Source organism: Bos taurus, chromosome 27 (genome assembly GCF_002263795.3).
Source record: "Bos taurus isolate L1 Dominette 01449 registration number 42190680 breed Hereford chromosome 27, ARS-UCD2.0, whole genome shotgun sequence".
Classification (NCBI taxonomy): Eukaryota; Metazoa; Chordata; class Mammalia; order Artiodactyla; family Bovidae; genus Bos; species Bos taurus.
In genome coordinates this window covers 29,203,881-29,228,725 of record NC_037354.1, presented here as the reverse complement: position 1 = coordinate 29,228,725, position 24,845 = coordinate 29,203,881, and the positions used below count along the sequence as shown (strand labels likewise).

Below are 24,845 nucleotides of genomic sequence, written 5' to 3'. Positions count from 1 at the left end.
GCCCATTCAAATATTCGCTTATGAAATTTTCACCTAACTTCATTGATTTCATACTTGTATATCTTTATCTGTCACTGAAGATCTGGTTTCTAACAACATTAAGACTTTTATGCTATTTTATATACACAAAATAAGTAAAATATACATGCTGCTGCTGCTAAGTCGCTTCAGTGGTGTCTGACTCTGTGTGACCCCATAGACGGCAGCCCATCAGGCTCCACCGACCCTGGGATTCTCCAGGCAAGAACACTGGAGTGGGTTGCCATTTCCTTCTCCAATGCATGAAAGTGAAAAGTGAAAGTGAAGTCGCTCAGTCGTGTCCGACTCTTAGCGACCCCATGGACTGCAGCCCACCAGGCCCCTCTGTCCATGGGATTTTCCAGGCAACAGTACTGGAGTGGGGTGCCATTGCCTTCTCCGAAAATATACATGCAACAGCATCTAAATAACAATACCAGTATTATTACTAACAACTACTGTTACTGAATGCAGCTTGGTTTTTTTTGCCATTCTTTTCTGTTCTTAGGCTATATCACACTAAGGATGTATAGCCAAAATCATCAGTTTTAAAGTCAGTTTCTTATTTTTCCATGTGATTATGCCAGTAACTTAAAATATACTTTGATTCTTGGCATTTTTTTCCTTTGTGGGAAGTGCTTTGTTATTTTCTTTTAAAAATAATTACATATTTACAAGATCCCAAAGTCAAAACTGAGTATAAGACCGAGTAGATCAAAAGAAGTCTAGCTTCCACACCCATGGTTTTCACCTTGTTCTTTTCTTATAAGTAGCCCTTTTAAAAATGTGTGCAATTTCTTCTTCCATTGCTGCTTTTAAAAAATGTGAGCAAATGCACCACATCTTTCTTAGGAAATAGGCCACATATATGTGATGTATGCTTTTTTTTTTTTTTTGACGGCACTGCACAGCATGTGGAATTTTAGTTCCCCCACCCAGGATGGAACCCACTCCCCCTGCGTTGGACATGCAGTCTTAACCAATGGACCCCGGGGAAGTCCCTCAGCCTTGCTTTTTTTCACTTAACAATATATCCTAGGGTTCCATGGCCTCCACACAGATGGTCTTCATTCCTTTGTACAGCTGCACAGAACTGCACTGTGTGGATGTACGGTGCTCTATTCAGCCAGTCCTCTGCGGATGGACTTGTGGGTTCAACAAACATTTATTGCATGACTAAATTGTGCCAGGCACTGGAGATAAAGCCATGGTCTCTGGCCTCCGGAAACTCAGTGTGCAGAGAGGGTGAGCTCTTGCAATACAAGTACTTTCCTCATAAGGAATTAACTTGGATCCACTTAGCACAAGGGGAATGTGGAACAGAGCAGACAGGGTCTAGCAGATGAGGGGTACAATAATGGTCTGCGGATTGCCATCTTGCTCCCATAGGGGCCAATATCTGATATGGGAGAATTCCCTTGGGAGGACTTCTTAATCAACGTTGGATATTGCTAAGAAAACCATCAGTGCCACCAATTGGTCAGAGAAAAGAAGGTCAAGTGAAAGGAAGAATGGAAGGGTCCTAACCATAAAATTCCCCTACAAGGAGGAAATAAAAGTTAATACAGAAGCTGTGGTTTAACAATAAGAACACCTGTATTAAATTTACAAGAGACTAGGGATTGTTCTGAGCCACGTATATTTAACTTCTTTATTTCTCATAACATTCCTAAGTAGGCAGTATTACAACCCACAGAGAAGTTACTGAAATTTTGGCCAAGGTCGGGGGTGGGGGTCAGGGGAAGAGGGGGTTGGAAGCAGGAAAGAATTGCAGACAACATCTACAGATAGGGTGTTTGATGCTTTTGAACTGTGGTGTTGGAGAAGATCTTGAGAGTCCCTTAGACTGCAAAATGATCAAACCAGTCCATCCTAAAGGAAATCAATCCTGAGTATTCATTGAAAGAACTGATGCTGAAGCTCCAATACTTTGGCCACCTGATGCGAAGAACGGACTCATGGAAAAGACCCTGATGCTGGGAAAGACTGAAGGCCGGAAGAGGAGAGAACTGGGTTGACATGGTTGCATGTCCTCACCTACTGGATGCACGTGAGTTTGAGCAAGCTCTGGGAGTTGGTGATGGACAGACACCTGGCGTGCTGCAGTCTATGCGGTCGCAGAGCGGGACAAAACTGAGCGATGGCACAACCGTCCTGTCCACGGCGGAATGAAAGTTCAAGTTTACCCTCACCCTAATCACGCTCTGGGGATCGGAACCTGCTCTTGACACCGTCCCACGGCCCGAGATCTGCCTCAGGACAGCCTAGGGGCTCAGAACCCTGAGGAATCCGAGAGACCGGAGGCGACCTGATGGGCACACCGCAGAGACTAAGCCGGCCCTCGGGGCCGCGTGGGTTTGCGCAGCGACCCCAGGCCTCCCTCTAGAGGCGGCCAAGGAGGCTCTCCGACGCCCCCCCGGGTGTCCGCCGCGCGTTTTTTCGCGCGCGCTCCCGCCCACGTCTGGGCACAAACGGAGTATGCTTCCCCGGATTCCTACTGCACGATGGAAGTTACAGGAAATCACCCGGCAAATTCCCAGACCGGCCTCTGAGAAACGCGGGAACTAACCTTCACGCCGGGAACCCACTGCGTCAGTGGCCGGCGCTTTTCCGGCAACTTCGGGTGGCGGCCCCGCCCCCACAGTAGCGGGGACACAGGCCGGCAAGCACGTCTTGACAATCTACCCTCGCGACCCTTCAACGTCCCCTGCGGGTGAGTTTCCCCACAGAACTGCGACTACACGCGCCAAACGGCTCTCAAAAGTTGACATCAAACCAGAGTAAAAACAACAGTGCGCGTACTAAACATGTAAAAAACATCAACCACAAAGGTATAACTAGTTCATAAAACTTCCTCGTAATTATAAGTGACCCTTTTAGTTCACGTCAGACGGGTAATGTGCCGGTGTCGTAACAAGGTTTGCAGGGAGGCACATGTCACGCAGCAGCATGAACACCCAATCATCATGCTCATGAACTACAAAAGGATCAGCTTGACTAGCTGATTAAGGCGCTCCAGGGACGGGACCACTAACTTTTCACGAAGGACGACAGGTGTAGGGCTTATTTATTTATACTTGCATATAAAATCCTGTATATTTTATCACCGTCACCGACATTCCGTGATATTTCTTTTGTTTCTACCTTAGTAGGCGGAAACAGAAAGAAAATATCTAGGTGGGGGTTATTCCACATGCAAAAATCTTTCTCACGGCTCCACCCTTTTTGACCCGGGGACGCCATTGCTTTACGATCATCCGTCGTGAAATGACGGAGCGTTGCCGCGGTAATGGCGGAAGCTAGGCTTCTGCTTTGCGGCAACGACGTTGGCTGAGTCGGATCCTGACACGCCCAGGCGCGTCGGAAGGGCTTCAGGTAACGGTGGCCGTGCGAATGTCGTGCATACAGGGTTCATTTCTTAAACTCTTTTTTTAAGTCTTCAGAAAAGCAAGAGTAACTTCCCCCCTCCATTTTGGGAATCAGACTCTGTTACTTCCAGAGAGACCTCTTCCCCGCATCTTTTCATTTGTATCTTTACTCTTCTGCCGGTTAGACCGTCTCTCCCCGCGGTCCTCCTAGACGTCTCACCGTTTTGATTTTTTTTTTTTTTTTCCTGTGCTTTTCGAGAATCCCAGGCCCCGCGGTGATCTTTCCTCCCGCTCTGAGCGGATCCCCGGCCGCCTCCGTCCGCGTTCTCGGTCTGAGGGATGGAGCCTCACGGCCCTTGGGAATCCCCACCTTGGGAGGGTTCTTCCTTGCCCGGAGCATGGTCTTCCTCCGCCCTCGGGCAGGCCTTCTCCCAAATCTTGCACCAGTTTGCCGGCCAGGAATCCCGACGGGGCAAGGCCAGAAGTGCAGCTCTTGAGGACCTCGCTGCTCTGCTCGAAGCTAAAGAATGTGATCGGTTATTTGAGGGGAGTGACGCCTCGCTCCGTGGAATGCCCGAGATGCTGGGGCAGGTGGCAAAAGCCCTAGGGAAGTATGCAGCCCCTGCCGAGGAGCCGGAAGGGAGAGGTGACCGCCACCCCGACGTGGCGGAGAAAGCGGCGGCAGTTGCGTTACTGTTTCTTAAGCTCTTGAGGAAGGTCGAGGCCGCCAAGAATTCCTTGGTTTGCCCTGCATGGAAGACAAGCCTCCGTCCCTTGGCAGGACCCATCTATGTTTTTGCAGTCACACACAGCTTGGAGCAACCCTGGACCAGCCCAAGATCTCAAGAGGTCGCTGGACAGGTGCTCGCCTTATTGCTTCAGGTCACTGAGTGTGGTTCTGTGGCTGGATTCCTCCACGGAGAAAATGAAGACGAGAAAGGGAGATTTACTGCGATCATGGGGCTTCTCAAACCCGATTTGAATAAGTGAGTACTCTTGCCAATAAAGGCCATCAACTTGAGCTTCAGCCTAATATTTTAGAAGGCTAGAGCTCAAAGGAGTCTTGTTTTTTCATCACTAAGATGAGGGCGTTTAATAGCAGGCCTCTTAAGGCCCAGAAAGATTGTGATTTGCTATAAATGACATTAAGTAGGTAGTGGCAAATTCGACATTAGAACCTAGGTCTTCGTACTCGATTTTCCAGTCCTCTTGACAACTGCCCTGCAATTGGAAGTTCTGTCCCATTTATTTAGACTTAACTTTCTTTAGTTAGGTGGGGTTAGGGAGTTGGAAATTTAAAGGTAAGGTTTAAATTTAAACTATTGAAACTCATCGCTGTTATTTAGATGTGGCAGTGATGTTTGCTGGCTCAGTGGTAAAGAATCCGCCTGCCAGTGCAGGAGACGCAGAAGACACAGGTTCGATCCCTGGGTGGGAAAGATCTGGAGAAGGAAATGTCAGCCAACTCCAGTATTCTTGCCTAGGAAGTCCCATGGACAGAGGAGCCTGGTGGGCTACAGTCCATGGGGTTGCAGAGTCGGACACAACAACTAAACAACAACAGTGAAGTTAAAAGACAGTTTTGACGTAGTCTAGTGCTGGTTTTCATTGCTTTGGAATAGGACCAGTTTCGTTGTTTGTAATATAAAGATAACATTACCTGTTAGACTGTATTTGAAGATTGGTTGAGTAATGTATATAAACTCACTTTATAAGTTATAAATTGCTGTTTGAATGTTGAATCATTTGCTCCCTTATAGTAATAATAATAATGTTACTGAAGGCATTTCCTTTCCACCTCTCTCCCTTCTCAAGACTTTCTCACTGTAACCACCACCACCATCACCACAGATTGTTTACATAGCTGTGGCTGTAACTGGCTACTTCTCCTTGGATATGCTTTAGGCCCAGAGCCCTGGGTAATAAATGTATTTAGTGTAAGTTCTGTAAGTTACTTTGATCTAAATCTTAAAAACGTATGTTATAACATCAAGGGTTATCTTATGTAGGACATTTTTTTTTCAAGTCCAAGAAAATACATTTGCGCTTCACCAGGACACCATGTCACTTAATGTGGTTTCACATTTCCATTTAGGGACTCCTGGAAGAATAACCCAGCCACCAAATATGTTTTCTCATGGACTCTGCAAAAGGTCACTCGACCCTGGCTGAGCCAACATCTGGAAAGAACACTTCCTCCGTCATTGCTCATCTCAGATGACTATCAGACTGAAAACAAAATCCTGGGTGTCCACTGCCTCCAGCACATTGTGCTTAACGTGGTGAGTGACCTCTGCTCCCTGGCATGTGTATTGATGGCACACACTGAGTCTTGGCCATTCCTCATTCACGATATCACCAATTTATTGTTGCTTGTATTTATATCTTTTATTAACTATTAATGCTGTTATGTGACTCAATTCAATAATTTATATTTTTGCCTATATTTTCCTCTACCAACCTAGTAGCTTGTGAGGTGAAGAGAAAGTCTCTCAGTTGTGTCCAACTCTTTGTGATCCCATACACCATAGCCTGCCAGGCTCCTCTGTCCACGGGATCTCCCAGGCAAGAATACAAGTAGCTTGTATCTCAGAGGTGATATGTATAAGAAACACAGACCATTGTCAGACTGAAGAACCAGACTTTGACTAATTAACAACTGACTTTCAAGGAACAAAAAATTCAGAAGCTGAAAGGGATTATATCCAAATGTGTAAGCTATTACTCAAGGAAACTTTTTTGCTTCTGTGTATTATGGAGCTTTTGAAATATACACAGAGTAGTGTAACCCACATACCATGTTCAGTCTCAAAATTTATCAACATTGTGCCAACCTTGGGAAGCTTTAATTGGGTAATTTGTCTGATTGCAGCCAGCTGCTGATTTGCTGCAGTACAACAGGGCTCAGGTCCTCTACCACGCCCTTTTCAACCACCTGTACGCACGGGAACACCACCTCATTCAGGTAATTGTAAGATTTGCTCATAACGGTAAGTCTAAGCTTTCAAATTTGAGAAGGTGGCATTATGTGAATAAGAATAGTTGGTGGCATTTTTCTCTTCTTGGAAGGTGGGGATGATAACTGAGAGCCACTAACAAGTTGAAAAGACGGATAGCTGGACTTCCCTGGTAGTACAGTGGTCAGGAGTCTGCCTGCCAATGCAGGGGACACAGGTTCGATCCCTGGCCCAGGAAGATCCCACATGCTGCAGAGCACCTAAGCCCCTGTGCCACAGTCCCTGAGCCTGCGCTCTAGAGCGCTTGGGCTGGAGCTACTGAATGCACCTAGAGCCCGTGCTCTGCAACAAGAGAGCTCAGCCTCATTAAAAGTGAGTTTACTGCAATGAAGAGCAGTCTTACAGTCTGCAACTAGAGAAAGCCCTTGAGCAGCAGCAAAGGTCCAGCACAGGCAAAAATAAATACATTTAAAAAAAGAAAATGGGGATAGCAAATGGCGAGTGAAAATGGCTTCATCTGGGTCAATTATATATCACTTGGGGGCAGTTTTATGTCTGAAAAAGTTCTAGTTAAAAAAAATTTTTTTTTGTAGTCTCTCACCTATTTATGAACAAGAGAGAAAGATGGGTTCTTTCTTCCCTGTGCCTCCATTTTTTTTCTTTTTAGCCACATGGTTTTTAGGATCTTAGTTCCCCCTACCAGGGCTTAAACCCTGGCCCCAGCAGTGGAAGTGCAGAATCCTAACCACTAGACTACCAAGGAACTCCTGAGTAAGTTCTGTTTTTATTAAGTGTCCTTCCTTCTGGGCTGCTTTTATATCAATACAGACACGGGGAACTCTTTGTATGTGGGGTGAGTGTCATTTGCTGTTTCATCCAGTACACTCTGAGTACCTATTGTGTGTAACCTATTATGTGTAACCACTGAGTAACCATTGTAGGTTCCAAGATTGAATGAGTCAGGCAAGGTTTCTGGCTATAAGAAATCCTTTGCAGACACATTTATGTAAATATATATACTGTAAATATAAATACAGTACAGAGTAATCTATTAAAAGAGGTTTGTATAAAATGCGGTAGGTGTTTAGCAATAAGCAGCTAACGAGGTTTGGTGGTATTGGGGTGTTTTTGAATGCAAAAGTAGGAAGTCAAGAAACACTTGGAGTAACAGGCAAATTTGGCCTTGGAATACGGAATGAAGCAGGGCAAAGACTAATAGAGTTTTGCCAAGAAAATGCACTGGTCATAACAAACACCTTCTTCCAACAACACAAGAGAAGACTCTATACATGGACATCACCAGATGGTCAACACTGACATCAGATTGATTATATTCTTTGCAGCCAAAGATGGAGAAGCTCTATACAGTCAGCAAAAACAAGACCAGGAGCTGACTGTGGCTCAGACCATGAACTCCTTATTGCCAAATTCAGACTTAAATTGAAGAAAGTAGGGAAAACCACTAGACCATTCAGGTATGACCTAAATCAAATCCCTTATGATTATACAGTGGAAGTAAGAAATAGATTTAAGGGACTAGATCTGATAGAGAGTGCCTGATGAACTATGGACGGAGGTTCATGACATTGTACAGGAGATAGGGATCAAGACCATCCCCGTGGAAAAGGAATGCAAAAAAGCAAAATGGCTGTCTGGGGAGGCCTTAGAAATAGCTGTGAAAAGAAGAGAAGCAAAAAGCAAAGGAGAAAAGGAAAGATATAAACATCTGAATGCAGAGTTCCAAAGAATAGCAAGAAGAGATAAGAAAGCCTTCTTCAGCGATCAATGCAAAGAAATAGAGGAAAACAACAGAATGGGAAAGAATAGGGATCTCTTCAAGAAAAGCAGAGATACCAAAGGAACATTTCATGCAAAGATGGGCTCGATAAAGGACAGAAATGGTATGGACCTAACAGAAGCAGAAGATATTAAGAAGAGATGGCAAGAATACACAGAAGAACTGTACAAAAAAGATCTTCACGACCCAGATAATCACGATGGTGTGATCACTGACCTAGAGACAGACATCCTGGAATGTGAAGTCAAGTGGGCCTTAGAAAGCATCACTATGAACAAAGCTAGTGGAGGTGATGGAATTCCCTTTGAGCTATTTCAAATCCTGAAAGATGATGCTGTGAAAGTGCTGCACTCAATATGCCAGCAAATTTGGAAAACTCAGCAGTGGCCACAGGACTGGAAAAGGTCGGTTTTCATTCCAATCCCAAAGAAAGGCAATGCCAAAGAATGCTCAAACTACCACACAATTGTACTCATCTCACACGCTAGTAAAGTAATGCTCAAAATTCTCCAAGCCAGGCTTCAGCAATATGTGAACCGTGAACTTTCTGATGTTCAAGCTGGTTTTAGAAAAGGTAGAGGAACCAGAGATCAAATTGCCAACATCCGCTGGATCATGGAAAAAGCAAGAGAGTTCCAGAAAAACATCTATTTCTGCTTTATTGACTATGCCAAAGCCTTTGACTGTGTGGATCACAATAAACTGTGGAAAATTCTGAAAGAGATGGGAATACCAGACCACCTGATCTGCCTCTTGAGAAATTTGTATGCAGGTCAGGAAGCAACAGTTAGAACTGGACATGGAACAACAGCCTGGTTCCAAATAGGAAAAGGAGTTCGTCAAGGCTGTATATTGTCACCCTGTGTTTATTTAACTTATATGCAGAGTACATCATGAGAAACGCTGGACTGGAAGAAAGACAAGCTGGAATCAAGATTGCTGGGAGAAATCTCAATAACCTCAGATATGCAGATGACACCACCCTTATGGCAGAAAGTGAAGAGGAACTCAAAAGCCTCTTGATGAAAGTGAAAGTGGACAGTGAAAAAGTTGGCTTAAAGCTCAACATTCATAAAACTAAGATCATGGCATCCAGTCCCATCACTTCATGGGAAATAGATGGGGAAACAGTGGAAACAGTGTCAGACTTTATTTTTCTGGGCTGCAAATTCACTGCAGATGGTGAGTGCAGCCATGAAATTAAAAGATGCTTACTCCTTGGAAGGAAAGTTATGACCAACCTAGATAGCATATTCAAAAGCAGAGACATTACTTTGCCAACAAAGGTTCGTCTAGTCAAGGCTATGCTTTTTCCTATGGTCATGTATGGATGTGAGAGTTGGACTGTGAAGAAGGCTGAGCGCCGAAGAATTGATGCTTTTGAACTGTGGTGTTGGAGAAGACTCTTGAGAGTCCCTTGGACTGCAAGGAGATCCAACCAGTCCATTCTGAAGGAGATCAGCCCTGGGATTTCTTTGGAAGGAATGATGCTAAAGCTGAAACTCCAGTACTTTGGCCACTTCATGCGAAGAGTTCACTCATTGGAAAATAGTGTGATGCTGGGAGGGATTGGGGGCAGGAGGAGAAGGGGACAACAGAGGATGAGGTGGCTGGATGGCATCACTGACTCAATGGACGTGAGTCTGAGTGAACTCCGGGAGTTGGTGATGGACAGGGAGGCCTGGCGTGCTGCAATTCATGGGGTCGCAAAGAGTTGGACACGACTGAGTGACTGATCTGATCTGAAGGGGATCTGGTAAGGTGATATTTGCTTATAAAGAATGAATTAGAATTTCTGGGGGATATTGTGTGGGGAAGGGTGCCAAGACCATTCTGAAGTCAAGATGTTACATAAAATTAGAGTTAGAAATAACCTTGTTTCTTATTTTAGGCCAGATATTCTCCCTCCTCCTACCTCAGCCTGCCCCTTTCTTTTTAAAATATTATTTTAGATTTTGAGAATATAGGCTATCCTAAAAGACAGGAAGGTTAGGGCTCTTGGAATGGTGGTTAAAAAGTAAGAGAAACAAAGATCACGGGAGAGCTAAAAGGGATTGCATGGACACTGAAACTTCAGAGAGGGAGGTCAAAAGTGGATACAAATAGAGCCATCTTAGATTCTGTTTGGGAGAGGTCTTATAGTAGATATTATACTTGTAACTATCAACTTAGGTATTTAGTGACAATAGACTGAGACTCCTAAATTCTGGATTAAAGTCTTAGCCCTGCTCCATTCTATAGATTAGCGAAGAACAGTCCTGCTGCTGCTAAGTCGCTTCAGTCGTGTCCAGCTCTGTGCGACCCCACAGACAGCAGCCCACCAGGCTCCCCTGTCTCCGGGATTCTCCAGGCAAGAACACTGGAGTGGGTTGCCATTTCCTTCTCCAACGCATGAAAGTGAAAAGTGAAAGTCAAGTCGCTCAGTTGTGTCAGACTCTTTGCAACCCCATGGACTGCAGCCCACCAGGCTCCTCCGCCCATGGGATTCTCCAGGCAAGAGTACTGGAGTGGGGTGCCATTGCCTTCTCCAAAGAACAGTCCTTAACTTGAGACTGTCTGATGGAAATAAAGAATGTTTAAAAAGTTTGAAAATATAAAGTAATACATTACACTTAATAGGATTCTATGACATGGACACTGAGGATGGTAGATGAGTGGAAGTTGCAAGAGAAATCATTGAGTGTTATGACTACCAACTGGTGAACTACAGCTCCTTTCTCTTACTCCCTCTTAGGCTGTGCTCCTGTGTCTGCTGGATTTATTCCCCATCCTGGAGAAAGCCCAGCACTGGAAGGGAGATGGGGCCCGACCCACCACTCACTGTGATGAGGTCCTGCAGTTGATCCTGACGCACATGGAGCCCGAGCACCGCCTTCTCTTACGCAGGACTTACTCGAGAAACCTACCAGCTTTTGTGAAAAGGTGAGTCCGAGCAGCTGGGTCTGGCCATACTCCTCAACTTCACTCTTCATCGCATCTTCTCTGTTGTTGTCAGGTTGGGGATCTTAACTGTCCGGCACTTGAAAAGGCTGGAGCGAGTTATCATTGGTTACTTGGAGGTATATGATGGACCTGAGGAGGAGGCCAGATTGAAGATACTGGAAACCCTAAAACTTCTCCTGCAGTATACTTGGCCCAGGTATGACAGCCAGCAGTCAGGTGTGCTAAGGGGCAAAACTCTATCCATACTCCCTGCAGAACTTGCCCAGATGTATGTTCAGTACAAAGTATTAAGGACATGCTGTACAGATGGAATACCTTCCATTTCCCATACCAGTTGGACTTTAAACTGTGAAAGTGGCATTGACAATATACACTCAGGTCCCTTCGGGTGGACATGTCTACCTCTAAGGCCTGTTAGAATCTTAAGGCTGTTGAGCAGTGCTACAGTAGACATACTTGACTTGGTTCACCCTTAGGTTTCTTAGGTCTCATTGAGAACAGAGCCCTTCCAGCACATCATTGAACATGTGTGATCAGGAGAATGCTGATTTGCGATACCTTTGCTTAGCATTCCAGCTCTGGCTCAAGGCAGGTGTCTTCAACAGCAAGCTGGAACCCAAACACATTGAGTCTGCAAAAGGCTCTCTTGCAGGAAACGTTCAGTTCCTTAGTCGTGTCCGACTCTTTACGACCCCATGGACTGAAGCATCCCAGGCTTCCCTGTCGTTTACTATCTCCCATAGTTTGCTCAAACTCTTGTCTGTTGAATCAGGGATGCTATCTAACCATCTCATTCTCTGCCACCCCATGCTCCTTTTGCCTTCAGTCTTTCCCAGTGTCAGGGCTTTTTCTAGTGAGTCTGAATGAAATAACAAGACTTAATTGGGCATGAGTCCCAGTATCTTAGCAACACGTATGTGTCTGTTCTGAACTGTATTCTCTCATCTCCTTATAATGTACTCCAGAATCACATTTGTACCCAGTTTGCATTTATTTACTTACTGTCTCTCTCCTCTGCTGATTCTAAGCTCCAGGAAGATGGAAGATCACTTTAGGATACCAAGAACTCCAAAATTTACTCAGAACCTGTTTAGACAGTAAGTCGTGTCTGACTCTTTTGCAACCCCATGGACTGTAGCCTGCCAGGCTCCTCTGTCCATGGGATTTTCCAGGCAGGAATACTGGAGTGGGTTGCCATTTCCTCCTCCAGAGGATCTTCCGAACCCAGGGAATCCTCCGAGCCAGGGATTGAACCCAAGGCTCCTGCATTGACAGGCGGATTCTTTACTACTGAGCCACCAGGGAAAGCCCAGTACCAAGTACATAGATATTTCCGAAGTGACTGGAATAGATGGATGAATGAAATTGAATCAATACCGATACTAAGTAGAAGTCAAGAAAATGTGGAGAGGTCAGAAAACAAATGTGAATGTGGAGGGGCGCGGTCTGGGGAGTGACTGTTGAAAGAAGACAGGTGAAGTGCTGAGCAGCACCCATGTTATTGGAAACCACTTAGTGGTTTTCAGATCACGATGAAAGATGTAAACTTTTCTTCTCCCAGTCACATTTCTGCCCAGAAATGTGGTTGGTTTTTATTTTCACACTGCAAGTTAAAATTTTCAGCTTCCTTAGGGCTTTTTAGTTTTTTTTATTGTGGTTAAAAAATACATAAAATTTACCATTTTCAAGTGTATGATTCAGTGGTATTAAGCGCATTTACGATTTTATGTAATCCTCATCATAAAAATGTTTAGAAAGGCAAAGCAGAAGTAAATAGAGACACGGCCTAACTGGTGGTAATCTAGGATCTAGCATTAAAGTGACAGAAAAGTTAAATCAACACTGAATTCTCAGAAGCCAAGCTTATTTCCTTCACTGTATCTTTAACCTCCAGGCCTAAGACCACATCCAAGCTAAAGAACTGTGGGCCGTTTCCTGTTCTCTGGCCAAAAGTATAGGCCCCTGGTAGGAGGGCCCAGTTCTCCCTTTTCAGGAGGGCTGTTTCCTAACAGTAAAACCACCAACTTCTGGAGGGCAACCAGGTGTTCTTGGGTATGCCGCGTGTCAGAGTGTGTGGGCAGTGTGCTGTAGAGAAAATCAACAGGCTTGGAGTTCAGAAATCTGGAGTCTGGTCTCATTCTGCTTCCAGCTCTATGGTCTTAAACTTGGACTTCAGTTCCTTCCTTTATGAAACGAGGGCTTTCATATCCCAGGTGCCTTTTTCGATTTTAATATCCTGATTCAGAGTATGAATACCATGTTTCTTCTTGATTCCAGAGTCTCCTGTAGACTTGTGGTCTTACTGAAGGCTCTCTTGAAACTGATATGTGATGTAGCAAGGGATTCAAGCCTCACACCCGAGTGTGTTAAGAGCGCCTTGTTAGAAGAGGCCACCGACTGCCTGATTCTGCTGGACCGCTGTGCTTCGGGACGGGTGAAGGTAAGGGACAGTCCACCACTCGGTTTCGGTTAGGCCTCGACATCCTCAGGCAATTTCTGTGATAGTTTTGTGCCTGACCAAGTCTGTAATTGGACGTGGAAGGTTCAAGTCTCTACCTCTGAGTCTTTTAGCCTTCAGCAGAGTTTGATCAATACCTTATTCTCCCTTTAAAGCTATTCAGAACTTTTTAGATGAAAAGGGAAGAGGATCAGTGGATGCTTCTGGAGCTAGGACAGAGAATGGGCAAAAAGATCATGATCAAGACTGCAAAATGGAAATTCTCTTCTAGTGGTCTGAATGAAGAGAGAAAGTTAAAATAATGGTCTGTCATCCACCAAGGAATAATTTAGGTAGAGTAAGTAACTCAGGTAACAGAGATGTTTCCAGTTTTTCAGAGGCAATGATGTTTTCCACATACTTTATTTATCCATTTGGGAATTCTTCCTTTGGTCTCATATTCCACAGAAGTTTACTTTTCCAAGCCATCTCATATAACAGCTGTGTGTCCATGTATACATAATTTATAAATCATTGTCTCAAAATCTTCAACTTACAGTTATAGGCAGCACAAAAAGAAATTAACATCCTAAAAATATTGAGGGATACTATATTCATCTTGGCTTTTTAACTTCAAGCAGTTTTCAAGCCCTAGATCTAATCTGCTTCATCCTGGCTGGTAGAAGGCTGCTGCTCCGTGAGCCAGGAGCACATTTCCAGTTCCCAGCATTACACCAGTTCGTGAACTGCCCTAGTGTCATCAGTCCTTTCCTTCTTTGAGTCTGATACCAAGGAAGAACCACCAAGGTGAAGTAACAATCAAAAAAAACAAGCCTGTTTGGTTTCATGTTTCAGGGTCTCCTGGCTAAAATCCCCCGCAGCTGTGAAGACAGTCAGGTGGGGAACTGCATCCGAAGAGTGCAACAGCTTTCTGAAGGAGCTCCCTGCGACACAACTTAAGACTTGTATTACTTTCCTGAAGAGGAAAGGATTTTCTTTCTCTTCCAGTTGTTTTAAATGGAATTATTTCAGGCAAAAGGTATATTTATACTAAACATTATAACTTAGACCTTCTCTTGTCTTCTTTCTTTTTAACTCCCACAGAAGTAGGGAAAGGAGAATATGAACAAATGGAATCTGGACATTCTAAATAAAGGGGTGGGGGAGGCCTGCAAGGCGAAAGATGCCAAGGAAACAGGGGTGAGTGGGTAACATTGAAATTTAGAAATATTTATACCCACAGACTCATCCCTTATGCTTCTCGGGCTCAAGCTGTTACTTCAGCACATGTCATGTAACAATGCTATAAAAATATTCACTATTTAGGCCTTTCTCCACTCCCTCCCAGATTTTTTGCCCCACAAAACTAGCATAAATATTAAAAACACAAATATTGTGAAAGAGCAAAACCCAGAAGTGTTATGTGTTTAAGATGTAAAAAAAGGAAGGCGTTCAGTCCTCTTTACAAATGTCTGAAGGGAAATCACGTGGTTTTGGCCTTGGCCGCGGGCTCTGTCTCTTGCTCATACTCTATCTCCACGTAGGCTCTTTTCCTCCTCAAAGGCCCTTTCAGAGGTGTTTTGCCTTTGTGTTTGGCATCAAGGGTTTTTTCTTCTTCTTCACTGGAGGATTTATCATCCTGATCTTCATCACTGCTGGCGTCCAGTTTATCCATATCCTAACACGTGAAGGGGGAAAAAAAAGAAGACGCTAGATTCATTCCCCAAACTCCTGTCTTTGTTCTGTTTAGAACTCAATTAGATAAGTGACCTGTTCTGTGTGATCTGAACCTCCACCCCCCATTTTTGGTTGAAGCCAAAGGACAGTTTTTACCCATGAGCCTCACCTCAAAATCACTTATGTCACTCTCGTCCACTTCATCGTCTTCCACAAACTCTCTTTTTCCCACATCCTAAAATAAAACTCACCATTAGGTTCAAGATACATAATGAGAATGCAGCTTAGACATCTAGTTTTATTCTCTGATAAGTACATCAGTAACAAAAACACAATGAGAGAATGGTTACTAGGCAACCAAATCAACTTATTTCTTTAGGGATATCAATTCTCATGCCTGATTTAAATCATCAGCGATAAAACAGCCTCATTTTAACCAGTTAAAATCAGTATATAGGAACAAACAATTCTTTATACATTCAACTAAAACTATTCATTTCAAATATTAAAAACTAGATTACTAATAGGAAAAGTATACCTGTGTCCCTATGTGAGTCTCCTGCAAATCAATTTGTTAAATCTGCCCTTTCCCAAAAATACTATCACTTAAGTACTTCCTGTATAGTAACAGTAAGATTAAACCCTTGGTAAATTTCAGTAGGTTTCTTAATGTTATGTTCCCTTAGGCAATAAGGACTCTTTGTCACCTTGCAGGAAAAATTTTAGAAGGCTACTAAGTAAGATTACGGAGAAGGCACTGGTACCCCCACTCCAGTACTCCTGCCTGGAAAATCCCATGGACGGAGGAGCCTGTTAGGCTGCAGTCCATGGGGTCGCTAAGAGTCGGACATGACTGAGCGACTTCCTTTCACTTTTCACTTTCATGCATTGGAGAAGGAAATGGCAACCCACTCCAGTGTCCTTGCCTGGAGAATCCCAGGGACGGGGGAGCCTGGTGGGCTTCCGTCTATGGGGTCGCACAGAGTCGGACACGACTGAAGCGACTTAGCAGCAGCAGCAAGTAAGATTAAATTGTCAACATGTGGTTTATTGGCTGAACCTGGAGAATAAAGAAGCCACTACTGAACCAAATTAATAAAAAATGATAGGAAATGAGTGACCAGCTAACTATTTTTTGGTTAGGGAACTGAAAATGATATTCTCTATTACATAAAAATAGATCTAATCCTACAGATTACTGCTTGACAGAACAAAAACACAAAGCTTACTTCTTCATCTTCTTCATCATCTTTTTCCTCAGCATCCGAAGAGTCACTCTCTGCCTCCTGCTGTTCCAGGGCCTTGTCGAAGGCGTGGATGGGGAAGTTGTAGATGTCACCGTACTGAAGAAAGGAAACACGGGTCAGTTTTCGTCACGTTTGACCGTGTGCTTCAAGACCACTGTCCAACCAGCATATTATTTTTCTCAGTGATTAAGAACATTTAGTTTGATAAGTAATAGTACTATATTATGTTCAAGCCTAGAGCCAGTGGTGTCTTTAAAAAACCCATATTTGACATTTACATAATCAGTTAACACCAAACTGGTAACTTCTATCAAGGACGGACGCCAGATCAGTTGAAATTTAGTAGTATATAAAACCCATGGATTGAAACAAATGTAGTTTTACCAACAAAGGGGAAATAAGGGTTAAAAAGCATATTTTATTCATGTTGTATCTTTAAGTGACATTCATTTTTCAAAAGAGAATAAAAATTCATTTTAAAGAACCTTAAAAGACTAGGATGAATAAGCAGGAGGATCAAAGCTGTGTGGCTTTTTAGAGACCTGGAATTGCTGTGTTTGGAGGAGGAGTTGGGAATAATGGCAAAAAAGGAAAGGCCTCCAAACTCGAGTGTCAAGGGTTAACTGCAGTGGTTTACATGCTTGCATTACAAGCCAGAGCTTGTACTTATTTTATAAAATGATACTTATTTTATTCCAGGAATAAAATCGAGGTAAGGCTCTTTCTAACATCTTTAAAAACAAATCCCATTTCCAACTAGTCCCATATCTCCTAGCATATTACCACCTAAAAAATAAAATCGGTACCCCAAAGTTTCTAGCTTTCTCACCGTATCCTGTTTCAGTCTCTCCAGCAACTCTTTTTCAATAGCATTGTCCAGCTGAGCAGCTATTAATGCCTTTTCCTATAAGAGAAAAAGAACAAACCCATTTACTTCATTAGTACTCATTGTTCAGCCTGTAGAAGGGAAGAAACCAAGTTTTTATGTGAAAGATGTAATCGCCTTTTCCCTCTTGCTGTAACAGGAACTTCTGCCTGTTTAACCAGATAGATATTTTTTTTCCTTGTCAAACCTTGGAAATCTTTCAACTTAAAAAATTCCTACGGTTTTATGAATAGATTTCTAAATTAAATTCTAAGAGTCTTTGATAAAGCAAACTGGTATACGAACACTTAAATATTTCAGAAAATTAGCAATCCTGAAGCAAGACTATAAAAGCTGCAAAAAAGGAACAGTGACCGTCACTCATTTACATTTTCTAAAGCCATAGACACAACATGTTAGAAAAGATAAAAAAAATCTCTTCCTTCTACTGTATAAATCAGGGAACTATATTAAACATCCTGTGATAAACCATAAAGAAAAGAATATATGTGTAACTGAAGCACTGCTGTACAGCAGAAATTAATACTGTAAATCATACTTGAACAAAATAAATCTCTTCCTTTAGTGACTTCTTACAGGTGATGATACATGGTATCTCTACCTTTACAAAACTGAAACATAAAAACCAAAATGTAGCCTCAATCTACCTTTTTCCCCAAAGACTGCATTAAGATGATAGTGGAAATCTCAGAGGATGTTAGCCTTACACTCTGAAGCTGTGTTAGAATGAATAGTGCACAGGATCAGTTACAAAGGAGATGGGGGCTCACAAAGCAGTGAAGAGATTATTGTGATGTTCTACATTTTTCTCTAAAGTGGGTGCTTACACCTCAGGGGTGATCTACTGAGATGTAGGAACCAAATGCTCAAAACTTCTGTAAATATTTTTTCTTTAAAATACTACACAAAGAGTATGAAAGTGGTGATCTCATTCAGATTCTTGCAGCATACAGCTATTTGGTTAAGTTTGCTTGGTTACGTGGCTCTATAGATGATAGTGAATAGTTTGCAATAAGATAGGCAGTAGTTATATATGCTGGTTATTTAATGGTTTAGCACTTGAGTCTCAAAACTTAAAGAACCATGCATTCTTCACACACACACACACACACACACACACACAAACACACCCCCCCCACCGTTCAGATTTGTCAACATTTTCTAAGATAACAAATAGCTGTCAGTGGTATGTAACATAAAGAAGTTTTTAAAGTTTTGACAAGGAAGATGAAAACTCGCTAGCCACATTTAAACAAAGGTGTCTGCATAATTGGTGGTGGAGAATGAAAAGTGAACAGCAAGTACGAAATGCAGGCACTCAACAATACCCTCCTTTCTCTGTCTTTGAGCTCTATCACCTATGACAGCCCTTAGAGGCAAATTTTACTTTGCTGAGAACCAGGCCTTCACTACATCACAGACTATTATTTAAATATATCTACAGCACAAGTGTACATGTATAACATTTGCAAATAATATACTGGGGAGCAAATGTTCAAAAATTTTATTGATGGAGTGATCAAAAAAGTTTGGAGACCAATGACTGAGGCTTGAAACGCAGAACTCTATGTGATTAATGGAAACAAAGCATCAGGATTATTAAAGCTGTTTCTTGATAGGATATGACAAATGATGAGGTACACGTTTGTGGATGTAGGGTAAGCAAAGCAAATACTTAAACTGACTGAAAATGTGAACTTGTCAGGAAGACCTAATTCCGGGTCTTAAAAGCGTAAGAATGTTCAGCCTGAGTGAGGTCCCATGAGGTTGACAGGGAGACTGCTCTTTTCCACAAAGGCTGGAATTTCCTGACTAGATTTTCCACGGTTGGCACAATATTACCATCACTGTTGACTACTTCAGGAACAAAGCTGACTAGTTCAGAGAAACAAATAATCTCAATCCCTTACCAGCAATTTCAGAACCCCCAAAGCTCAATTTGGGCTTCTCTGGTAGCTCAGGTGGTAAAGAATCCGCCAACAACCAGGTCTCCACGGGAGACCCTGGTTCGATTCCTGTATTGGGAAGTCCTCCTGGAGAAGGGATAGGCTACCCACTCCAATATTCTTGGGCTTCCCCGGTGGCTCAGACGGTAAAGAATCTGCCTGCAATGCAGGTAGACCTAGGTTCGATCCCTGGGTTGGGAAGATCCCCTGGAGGAGGAGACAGCAACCCACTCTAGTATTCTTGCCTAGAGAATCCCTATGGACAGAGGAGCCTGGTGGGCTACAGTACACGGGGCCACAAAGAGTCGGACACGACTGAGTGACTAAGCACAGCACAGTGCTCAATTTAGAGGCCTAATATTACCTGGACTGGCATGAGGCTACTTAAAAAGTTTTTTTCAAAAAATTCCACCTACTGTAAATTCATCTAGTAAAACACTGTTATATATCACTGTACAACTGCTAGTGTGTGTGACCAGAATACTCAAAATTAGCTGAGAGTAAAATGTAAAATATAAGATGAGCAAAACAGGATTCTAAATCTGAAATCCCTGACTCAAAAATTTCAGACAAGGAGCTATGGATCTCTGTTGAAGGTATTCCTCCTGTTTTGTATTACAAATGTCCCTGAAGCACCCACATTTTATGCGGCCCTGAGAGTCATAATCTTCAGATACAGAATACCAGATACCGTATGCAGCTAACACTGTTGTCTGTTACCAGGGCATGAACAGTTCACAGACAGTGGTGACTGAATGGTTCTCATGAGCCCTGCTTACACATCCCTACTCTTCAGTGAACGTGTCGACGTTGTGACTATCAGAACAATAAGTTACCTCTCTTCGTTTTTCCCTCCGCTCCACCTTCTTACTCAAAGGAACAAGTTTCCTCCTATGGGAAATAAAACACATGATCAGAAAACATGTTCCTTTATTTAAAAAATGAGAAGAAAAAAGGACTGGAATTGATTTTGTAGAGCTCACCTCAATATAGCAAGATTATATACTAAAATATCCTCGATAATGCTATAAAGTCAAGCAATTTTACATATATTTGACAGACATGTTTCACATACATGGCTGTTTTTGTTTCTTGAGGCATTCTGAGATTTCTGAGGGCATTCACAATGCTGAAGATTAATGCTTCTGTGAACTGCAAGAAAAGAACTTTCTAGGAAGTGACATCTCTAGCTTTCTCTGCAGGTCACAATGCAGAGAAGTGAAGCTTCTTTAAGCTGCCACTCCTTAAAGAAGGCACAGTTAACTGTGTGGACTTCACACCACTGTTAAAAATCAGTTCTCAGTGGACCCAGAGTGAGGTTCTTAACATTCACTTTAGATTCTCTAATTTTAGGATTCCCTCAGGGTTATAAAGACAATTTGCTGAAGCTGATTTTCAGACAGGAAGGGGATAATCAAGTTGTACTATACACTTTTAAAATCCTGCAAAAATCAAAGGGCACAATATTAATTTGTGGTAAAACTGCTGCTGCTTAGCATGTTATTAAAAATTACCCAAAGCTGAACTTAAAGCATTTCTAGAGGTTTCACCATCTCTCAGCTTTCATAATATGATGCGTGCAAAGACACTTAAAAATGAATGATCAGTACTTACTGTCGCTTAAGTGTAAGTTTTCGAATTCGAATTAGGTACTGGGTGATCTTGGTGAATCTCTGCTTACATTTGTGTCGAATGAAACGGGGCCAGTAAATTAGGTTTTCATCTATTTGCTCCAGTGCTTTCTCATAGTTTTTATGAAGCCGGACCTGTCGAACAGATTAATGGAAGCATGATGAACAAGGATAAATGATCAGGTCTTCACTGTTTATGACACCCATGTGGCCTCTTAGAGGCCTTAAACTCCAGGAGTTTAAGATAGATGTGGTCAAGGAAGGGAGAAAAAGCATGTGGCCTTTTTGCTGTTGATCAATGGTCATAGTAATTTAATACCCCAAGTCTTACCCGTTCCCAGAGACGCCTGGGGAAAGCTGCTCGTTCTATAACCTTCATATACAAGTAGCACTGTCCTGCAGGATACAGTAAATACTTCTATTATTATTTGCAGAGACACTAAAGAACATCCTTTTAAAAGCTGCTGAGTACTTCCCATGAAGTTAAACCTGAGGAGTTACCTTTCTCTTCTTTGATAGTGGCATACTGACTGTTTGCCAGGGGACAGGATGACCTGTTACACAGTCCAGTCAGGCTATATTCATTTCTGCAGAAACTCTGAGTCTTGGTTCTAGAATAAGAGGGAAAGAACCAAAATTATAAGATGGGTTACCAAGAGGGCAACCGAAAGAATCTCTGTTCAAGCTGAAAATCTAGACTCACCTTATTTTGAAGGAACAAAATTGCTTGTTTCCTAGTGTATCCCAGATAACCTGTAAGACAAAAGTAAAATCCATTTCAATTGCTCTCACCTAACAGACACCACATTAATCCAAGAAAACAATGCCCTAGGGCAGCGCCCTGCTTTACTGAGAAAGTCTCTGAGGAATGAGGACAAAGTGCTTTGTAAAATAGTCTGATTTATTTGTTATTTTACACAAATAACAGATTCTTACAGGAAAAGTAAATACAAATTAACAATAACCATAACCTTACTGCCCAGAGATATAATTTCATTAGTGTTTTATAAATAGTTGTATGTTATACCAACTAATATGCCTACATGGATATTTTGAACAATATGAGTTTGTAGTATGTATATATAAACTATATTATATATATATATAATAGTAACTTTCCTTTTTTACTTAATATGTCCATTATCCATTGTGAAAGGCTGCACAGTACTAGGTTTTTAGATATACATTCCATGATTTTATCTCATTGAGGACAAGGAAAATCATCTATCTTCTGCTAACTCTTGTGCTCTATATTCATTCGGCATTTAATGTCCACTTAGTAGTTATGTAAGACACTAACATTTCAAAGTCCTGACACACAGGAGGTACTCAAGCACATGCTGAATGAAGGAAGGTACAGTCCTTAAAGAGCGTTCTCTATCTAGTCAGAAAGATACAAAACATCACGAAGCAGTAGTTGCTAAATACCACAACAGGGGTGTATAAGCGCCTGAGAACCTTTGAGTGAGTCACCTTCAGGAGCTGGGAAAGGGCTTTAGAGAAGTTAAAGGGAAAAACACAAAGAAGAGTTAAAGACCGAAACATTTTTGGAACCTTATGGGACCTGTTTGGTGAGGGGCAGTAGGAAACAGATACGAGGAAATGAAACTGGAAAAGCAGGAGCTAACTCTGGCTTGTGGCTTTAAATATCATCTCAAAGTTGATGACTCCCAAACTGTCATCTCCTAGTCAGACTTCTAAGCACCAGATTCATATATACATCCAGCTGCTTACTTGACATTTCTGCCTGAAAGGCCTCAAACACATTAGCAGGTCCAAATGGAGGTTCCAATTCCACACCTCTCAAAAGAATACCTTCTCTAGTTTTCCCCACATCCATAAACAGAATCACCACTGAACAGCCTGTTCAAATCCAAAAGCCCCTTGATTTCTTCCCTCTCCTCATCACACCATAACCAAGTCTTGCCAGTTACACTGATAAAACAGATCTCAAATCCATCCACTTCTTTTCATGACCAGTACTACCTTAGTGGAACCTACTTTCATCACGCTGTAGTCTCCTTGCTTTCATTCTCTCTCCTTTCATAGGACAGAAATGTTCACAAACACAAGTCAGATGTCATGTCACTTTAAAACCTTTAAAACACCTCCTTCAAGACTCTACATGATCTTGTCCCGCAAAGACATCCAGCTTCACTACCTTTCTTCCCTTGACTCCTGTAACACAGTCACACGAATGTCCCTTACCACATTCTTTTCTTACCTCCAGATCTTTGTACTATATTGTTCTATGGCCTGGATTGATTACTATTCCCTCAGCCCCGAGTGGCGGTTCCTTCTCATCTTTCAGATCTCGGCTTAGATATCTTCTATTCAGAGAAATCTCTGATCGGAAGTGGTCTCTCATCACTCTCTATCACCCCGGTGTTTCTTTCACAGCAGTACTACACATTTCAGTTGTATTTAATTCGTTCACGTGTTTACTGTCTCCTCTGCCAGAGCTCCAGGAAAGCAGAGGTCTTTTGCCTGGCTTAATAACAACCAAATTGCCAGTAATTACTACAATGCCTGGCACACTGTAGGCGCTTGAGTGTATTTCATACAAATAATGAATGAACCTAGGATGCTTCCAAAATTATGACGCGGGCACAGAGTGGAGCAAAGGTAAAAGAAAAACCTAACACAGGTAAAGCAGGCTGAAGAGTAACGCGCACGTGGATGAAAAGCACGCTTAACTTTGGTGTCTAAGGCTCACCATACCGTCCCCCACGCCGGCAGCCACCCCTCGCCCCGCCGCCTCCCAAATTCCGAGGGACCACATGCGAAAGCCTCCCTTGCGAGGCATCAAGGGCCGTTTACACCGAACCCGGGGACTGAGGTGGCGGTGAGCGGTCCCCTTAACCCCGAAGGACCCGGGTAGACACGTGAGAGCCCCACGCTCCGAAATCAGGGCTCTGGAGGCCTCGCTTCCGGAGCCCCACGAGGCTAACGGGCGGCTCTTGAGTCTCCTAAAGCAGGCGAGACACCCTGTGCAAAACCTGGGTGGCAGAGCATCAGGACTCACATCGTCCGACTGCATCTCGTCAGCAGTTCACCAGGTAGTGCCGGATCAATTGAGGGGAGCCGCCATGCTGCTTCCGGAGAATCACTTCCGCGAAGCCCAGTCTCGCCTATCGCGAGAGTTCTGATTTCACGGCCTTGCAACAGCGGCTCCTGGCGGTCTGACGTTCACGCTCGCCGCCAGTCCCCGGACTGTCCCCACACGCTCGTTCCGCCGGGTTCTCGTCCCCGGCTGGCCTTGGGACTGTCAGCCCCGCTGAGGGTCCGTGCGAGGCCGCTCCTGAGCCGGCCGATTCCGATGCGAGAAGACCGGGGGCGCCAGGAGAGCCCCCTGTCGAGCCCGCGGTTTGTCGGTTCTCTGGAGAGTCGGCCGCCGGGACTTGAACGCGGGCACGGGCTACGTGCGGGGCGGTAAGCTAGGCTGTCGCTTCCTCGTCCCGTCTGTGGACCTCAGACGCGTTCTTTTAGGACGTAAGACCCTCTCTTCCGCACTTAACACGCATTTGCTTGGTGTGGAATTGGGTCCTGACTTGAAATTCATGCATCAGAAGATATTTCAAGAGCAACAGGTTTTTTTCCACGCTTTTTCTTTTGACAAGGAAAGAAGAAAATCTTCACTAGTTCATACCGTTTTCCAAAAGAAAGGCCACGAGAAGAGTAACAAAGACACACTTTCAGAATAAAGATGGTCCTTGATTTGCATACCACGTTATAAAATAATTCAGTGTCATAAATAGTATAACTTCGTTGCATGCAGATGAAAACCAGGAATTGGAGCCACCCTGTTAGAATGCATTGATATAGCACTGGGTTTTGAAGCCAAACTTAAAAGAGTATAAAAACCGACTTCAGTTTACTAGATATTTGGGTGAGAGTCACTTAACCTTTAGCAAACTTAGGAGTATGCAAAGTCTAG

At 43.2% G+C, this 24,845-nt stretch overlaps 2 protein-coding genes and 1 non-coding gene across 6 annotated transcripts; 1 reads left to right on the top strand and 2 right to left on the bottom strand.

The window, feature by feature from the left end:
* Positions 1–2,902: 2,902 nt before the first annotated feature.
* Positions 2,903–3,007, bottom strand: LOC112444678 (small nucleolar RNA U13). Its single transcript, XR_003033045.1, has one exon. It is a non-coding gene; the product is annotated as a small nucleolar RNA U13 (small nucleolar RNA).
* A 343-nt stretch (positions 3,008–3,350) lies between these two features.
* On the top strand, positions 3,351–17,899 carry TTI2 (TELO2 interacting protein 2). 4 transcript variants are annotated; one of them, XR_240387.5, is made up of 9 exons: positions 3,351–4,372; positions 5,482–5,668; positions 6,259–6,351; positions 10,876–11,063; positions 11,137–11,280; positions 12,113–12,181; positions 13,362–13,524; positions 14,377–14,560; positions 16,460–17,899. XR_240387.5 is itself a non-coding variant. In XM_005226048.5 (8 exons), exons 1-8 carry the CDS (start codon positions 3,726–3,728, stop codon positions 14,479–14,481), a joined length of 1,596 nt encoding a protein of 531 aa, XP_005226105.1. In that variant the 5' UTR covers positions 3,351–3,725; the 3' UTR covers positions 14,482–14,590.
* Positions 13,929–24,024, bottom strand: MAK16 (MAK16 homolog). The gene is given in 10 exon segments (NM_001075170.1): positions 13,929–15,199; positions 15,368–15,433; positions 16,428–16,541; positions 17,275–17,349; positions 20,114–20,168; positions 20,892–21,043; positions 21,240–21,304; positions 21,410–21,519; positions 21,612–21,661; positions 23,934–24,024. Coding segments are annotated over 10 exon segments (897 nt in total). The 5' UTR covers positions 23,949–24,024; the 3' UTR covers positions 13,929–15,004.
* Between the last annotated feature and the right edge of the window lie 821 nt (positions 24,025–24,845).